At 27.8% G+C, this 6,673-nt stretch overlaps 1 protein-coding gene across 1 annotated transcript in view; it reads left to right on the plus strand.

The window, feature by feature from the left end:
* LOC107455522 (uncharacterized) overlaps positions 1-5,372 on the plus strand; it is a 66,096-nt gene extending 60,724 nt beyond the window's left edge. The window contains exons 19-22 of the mRNA XM_087156164.1: positions 35-194; positions 2,022-2,050; positions 3,029-3,190; positions 4,676-5,372. Coding sequence (XP_087012290.1) covers positions 35-194; positions 2,022-2,050; positions 3,029-3,190; positions 4,676-4,740 — 416 coding nt within the window. The 3' untranslated portion in view covers positions 4,741-5,372. The remainder of the gene's footprint in view (positions 1-34; positions 195-2,021; positions 2,051-3,028; positions 3,191-4,675) is intronic.
* The last annotated feature ends 1,301 nt before the right edge of the window (positions 5,373-6,673 follow it).

Below are 6,673 nucleotides of genomic sequence, written 5' to 3' on the forward strand. Positions count from 1 at the left end.
AAAAATTATCATTTGCGTTTATATTTCAAATTAGATGCAGTTGAACTAAGCTCCACAGAAAGTAGTCATTGGTGGATAATTATAAAAATGATTGGAATTATATCAGTTCTGATAATAATAGTTATGATCATCAGGGGACTATCGAGGAAATACAAGAACAGGAAGAGACATCTAAGTACAGATTTATCAACAGTGTGAGTAAATTAGTTACATTTATATAGTTCATTTTATTGTAATGTACGACAGTTTATCATTATCTACAAATGGGAATTTGATTTCAGTAGTTTTTTTACGAACATTTTATTTTTTAACAAAAGAAAAGACAATTATTGTAATCAAATCAGTTCTCGATAAGTAAGTTATAATTAGGGATAAAAAAGTTAAAGGAAAAATAAGAAATACTAGAAAACAATAAGATTCTTGTTTTATTCATTTTTTAAAATTTTTATTATTACTTTCATGGATGATTTAAGGTGTAAATATGCAGCTCCCCATTGGCTAACACATTAGAACCTAAAATCTCAGGCCAAATTCTTATCAGAATACTATAAAAAAGTGAAGTTGAGCTCAACTTTTCTTATGATAATCAGCATATGCACTCTATATTTTTTAATCATTATTAAGTTCTTTTTCAATTATGTCCCCCTTATTACTGTGGTTCATAATTTCTTAGTTTTGAATCCTATCCTAACAGAACGTAAATTGGTAAATCGCGGCACCTTCTTGTAAAGACCCAAGTAAAAATCCAAATAATTTCTCATGTGTGAACGCCTTGTGAGGGATTTCTCTTGTGGTTAATCATTCATAGCTGTAAAATAATTGCTATCTAATAAATATTAATAATCATTTCCACATGTAAGAAACACGATCGCCATCTCTGCAACATTTTGAAAAACGCAGAAGTAAGCATTATTCCATGTGACAACTCGTATTTAATTAAAAATTAAACTTTTTTCTCTTATGGTTAGCCATGCACAGCTTAAATAATTACTACCTAATAATTATCGATTACACTGAGAAACATTTTTTTAAATTTATACAAATACTTCATCGTGCCTAATTCAGGTTTTGGGATTTCCGAATCTAAAATTAGTTTTGCTCCTAAAACTACAGATTTTTTATTTAAAAAATTATAAGATTTTCAGCCAATTTTTTGTCGGAATTTATAAGTTTAAAAACGTTATATATATCTGGGGATCGAGTAAATGTTGCGGCAAACTTCCAGAGGGTTAAAGCACATCATCAGGAATCGTATAGGAGCCCATGCCTGGAAATGTCGTTATAAGTGGCTAGGGACGATTCCCTATTTTGTCCTGTTGAGAAGCGCACAAAGAAACAGTTCATAATATGGAAGTGCTCCAAGCGGCGTATTATAACATTTCCGAGCATTTCCGGTTCCTTTTCAGTTTTAATCCTGATTATGTGCCCTAACTCCCCTAGAAAACGGTCGCAGCATTTACGCGACCCTCTGTTATATGTAACGTTTTTAAACTTGTATATTTCGACAAAATAGACTTTCAATGTCATTTAGAAAAACTGTAGCTTGGAAAGTGAAACCAATTGCAGATTTGAAATCAGGGACATAAAAATATCCAAAATTCATTAAAATTCGCATGCAACGAAAAATACATTTTTTCCCAGTGTTATTATTATTGGAAAACTTAAGAAACGTGATCTCAGCACTTTTTTGAAACGACACTGAGGAAATCATTTAGTCCAGATGATTACTTTCATTTATTTAAAAGTTTTATTCTAAGAGAGGGATTTGTCTTGCGGTTTTCTTCATACACAGCTAAATTATTACTTGCATTTACTTGAGAGATTTCTCTAATGATTAACCATGCATAGGTAAAATAATTACTACCTAAAATATATTAAGTATCAATAGATATTTAAGAAACACATTATCTTTTAAAATTAACAAAACAATAGTTAACTTTCTACTTAACTGAACAAGTGATAATTAATGCTAGTTTAAAAATATTGATTTTATTAAAATTTCTCCATGTTTTTTTTTACAGATATCAAGGTGAATGTCGTAGTGTTTTAGGTAAATATAACATAATACTTGTTGATTTAATTTGTTATTTTAAGTTCTTTAACGTTGAACTATAATATCAAGCCTTAAACTACATCACTGCACGAATTCGCTGCAACTTTATAAAGGTACCCTATCTTAGTTTAAGTTGTATCGTAATATCTTGTAATAAAGTTGAAGTATGATTCGATTTAACACCATATAGAGAGTGTAGAAACTCTGTACAACATTGTAGCTTAACACACTTTAACGGTGTTGAAGAAACTGTTTTAAAATGAGTTAATGCAATTGTAGTTGCCTCTGGAAAAATGATTAGAAATTTCAATTATCCTAAATATCATCGCTAAATCGATATTTTTTTATGAATTATTAATCTATTATGAGTCATATAATTTGCTTATGGGTTAATATATAATTAAAAAAGAAACGGAGCTTAATTGCTAACAATAGGACCAAATTTTTTTTTATCTAATTCATTGTAGTTTTTTGTTTTCCTATCCTACATGCGCATGGTTCAGTCATTTTTTTCCATTTGGTAAAAAAGAACAATACAACCAAAATAATTTAAAGAAGTAACTTTTCAAGTCTATTTTTCAGACAGAATTTAGAAAAGTGATGTAAAAAAAATTAAGATTTTAATTTTGAAATGATAATGTTTAGACAACGCTTGTAAAAAGTAGAATCATCAGTTCCGCAAGTTACTATACAAAACCTAAACTGAAAATTGTAACTGCAAAATAGAGTTTAGGAACTTATTTTTTAATTAAATTTGCAAATTAGTTTTCACACAGTTTTAACTTTCAAAAATAACAATACAAATTTTTTATCATAGTTTTGATAGTTCTCTTTTAGTAATCTGATAGATTTTTTATTTCAGAAACATTTCAATATTAAACAAAATATAATACCCATTTTATTATTACTAGGTCTATCATTTTCTATTGCAAGAATTTAGAAAATATAATGTCGATATTTAATCTATTTTCTTAGATACTCAACACTTCAATAATCCAATATTTTCAAACGTCCCCTGGCCAGATGATTCAGGTTTAGATAATTCCCCTGATGTAAATAATGATGATAACATTGACTATGATAAATCAAATTTTTCAACTTCAAAGGATGTGGATATGGACTGCGCAAGTGAAATAGGTAAGAATAGATTATTTATACATTATTTACTAAGTACACGGTATATGCTACATTTTAGATTTCCAAATCCATGACTTTTCATGACTAATTCCAAGAATTTTTCATGACTTAGCGAAGTTACTATTTTCACCGACAAAAACACAATAAATTTTAAAAAGCGTTTTACTGATATTAATTGAAATTATGGGTATAAACAAAACTATTATACTCTGCATCTTCATATTTATAGATTTTAAATTTAAAAAACATAGTAAAGAAAGAGTTGAAGCAATAAAACAGCTGAAAAAAATACAAAAGCAAGTAATGTTAATTTTTTTTTTCTGCGGAATTATATTCTAAAGATACTTTTCCTGTTCATCGGAAAGGAAAAAAATACTCTTGATTTTTTTGTTCTCATTTCGGAATAAAAAAATTTCGCCAATGGCACGCTCACTTCAGCTAGAATTTCAAATTGATAAAATAAAAAAATACATAATAAAATTCTGAAATCACAGAAGAGAGAGAGGAGAGAGTTTGAAAGATAATTCGCTCCAGAAAATTTTTTTCTTTCATTTTTTGAAAGAACACCATAATTTTTACAGAACATGATAAAAACATTTTATATTTTGTTAAAATATGACTGAGTGGGGATTTTGTTACAAATTCAGACATTCGGAGCACCATGAAATAGGTGGGGGATTCCATTTAAAAAAATTAGATTTTTCGGCGACCTAAATCCATGACTTTCAATGATTTTATTTTTTTTAAATAGTTAAAATCAATAACATCAAAATCAATAACAATAAAATCAATAACATTTCATGACAAATTTTGTTCAAATTCATGACTTTTCAGGTGCGCAGATACCCTGTAAGTATAAGTGTAACTTATACAAGGAGTTGTCCCAAAAGTAGCCGGCGATTTAAAAGCCAAGTAAAGAAAATGTATAAGAAATACAAAAAATAAAAATATATATACGGTTTGTTGCGCTCTGCTTAAAAAACAAGACATTTATTCTTATCAAGTTTCAAAATTAACTACGAACTCGATTATTAAATGACTCAGCTGAATGGAAAACTACAAAACTACGCTTTCTGCTAAATGTAATACAATGAAACTGAAACATTTGCATGGGGTTCTGTCGGTTTTGTCCACAGATTGTGCCACGCTGTCACTGTAAATGGTGCTTGTTATTTTACAGTTTTCTTAGTAGCACCTATTGAAAATCATTGTCATTAATTTTGAAACACAGGGAGTAAATCATCTGGTTCTTCTAAACAGAACGCGGCAAAACTGCACTATTCTAACTTCTTCAGTTTTTCTTCAATTGATTTTTCAATCCGTTGGTCATTTTGGGGGCACTCGGGATATAAATTTAATGTTTAAAACTTACTATTTTCTATTGAAACTACTTTTATGATAAGGTCTTTAAAATTCTACAGTTTTAATTACATTCCATAGACTTATTTTTTTATGAAAGATAACATTTCTTTTTTTTATTCTTAGGTACAAGTATTGCATCTGGTTATAGCAGCTTTAACGAATTTGATGAAACTGAAACAAAGATGTAGTTAGAAAGTTTGATGTATAAAGAAGGTAGTTTTAAGAGAAGTAATTCAAAGTTTATTTTGATGTTTAAAAGTTGAATTAAACAGAGTGATTCAGAAAAATATAACGCACATAAGATACTTTACACTGAAAATTTCTGAACTAAACTGTAAGAAAACATGCTAACTTTATCTATTCCAACTTCTTTAAGTAATACAAGTTGAAGAAACACTTTTCATACAGTTTAATGCACACAGATTATTGAAGGTTCAACTTTATCCCATATTGACTTTCGACCAAAAATTGATTTGCCTTTGCCTTTCGACCAAAGATAGATTTGCCTTTGTACATAATCAACTCGCAGACTTAGAATGCCCATTATTACACAAGAAAATACCTTTACAAAATTATGCATGAACGTGAAAAATGGAATGAATAATAAAATTCCTCTGGTTTAAACTAAATCCATGATAAAATTGATACCACAATGAATTGTGTTTGCAACATATATTTGAAAAGTTTTAAAATAGTATAATTTACTGTAAAGTATACAGTGGGGATTTTTATTAAAGTAAAGAGTGTAATATCAATGTAAATAGATGCTACTGTACATATTCTATGCCATTTTATCTTCATTAAATTTTATCTTTTGAAATTTACATTATACCTTTTTATTTATTTTTCCTTGTACATGCTTATAAAACTTTAAAGTTACATATTTTTTCTTATCTAAATATATTCTCCCAGTAAATCAGCATAATATGCAAGCATTGATGCATAAACAGTAACTTTGACCCTTACGAAATGTTTTGGAATATTTCACAGACCAAGACACAGATTATAGAATGAGCAACAATATCTGCCTGGCTATTATTAATGTGATTGCTTGCAAGCAACAATTGTCATGTCGCTGAGTTTTTTTATAAATGACATATTTTCATATGCATTTTAGTGCAGAAACCCTTTGAGAGGGTTTGGCTTCTGTACTCAAGCTTTTCATTTTATTAGACTTAATTTATAACACATGGTTTAACGATGTTTGGAAAACAATGTTTAATTATGGCAATAAAAGGAAGCATTTATACTTTAAGTTTCTCTGTGAATGAATTAAAATTGGTTTCATAACATAATTATAAAAATTCAATAAAAAAATATTACATCATAGACATAATTATTTACTGTAGCATAAAAACAATGAATTTTCCGTAAATAAAACTTATCTAAGCTATAAAATTGAGTGAAAAAAAATTCTAAAATATGTTTGTTTTTCATTGATTAAAATTGGCTTGGTTCTCTTGGTCACACAAATACAGTCCAACCTCCTAAAACTTTCCCCTGAATATTCCTGAAAACTGAAATTCAGATTATTCTAATAATTACTTGCTTGTACATTTTTTTGCTTAGAATTATTCCAGCTTTTATTTTTTGATATAGAGAAATAATAGTATTTAATAATAATCATTTAAAAATAATTCAAGCAATTGATAAAAAAATGAAGAAAATTTTATTACATGTTTCAATAAATGAAAAGCATTACATCAAATACAATGTTTAAATTTTCAAAATATGTAATCATGACCCATTTCAAGTTATTAACATTAGCTATACTCAAACAATTCCATCATTTCAAAAACTATTCTCTTTCTATAAACCATAAGCAAATGGTATCATCATGAATAAAATATGAAAGAGGCATTTGGTTTCCAAACCAGCAAACTTTTTTGTGTATATATTAATCTCCTTAAATAACTTTAGTCTAAACAAAATTCTTTTTTTCTATTATAGTAACAAAAAATTAAGTATATGTGTACGTTAAAGATATTTTTTATATGAAATATTTATTGTTGTGATGATCTCATATATAAAAGATTGCCTTTTAACTTGCATACTTTCACCAAGAGCAAACAAACTTTCCTCGAATAGGATATATAAAGATACATACTTTAATTTATAGAT

Source organism: Parasteatoda tepidariorum, chromosome 12 (genome assembly GCF_982258835.1).
Source record: "Parasteatoda tepidariorum strain Cologne lab strain chromosome 12, Ptep-v5.0, whole genome shotgun sequence".
In the NCBI taxonomy this organism is placed as follows: domain Eukaryota; kingdom Metazoa; phylum Arthropoda; class Arachnida; order Araneae; family Theridiidae; genus Parasteatoda; species Parasteatoda tepidariorum.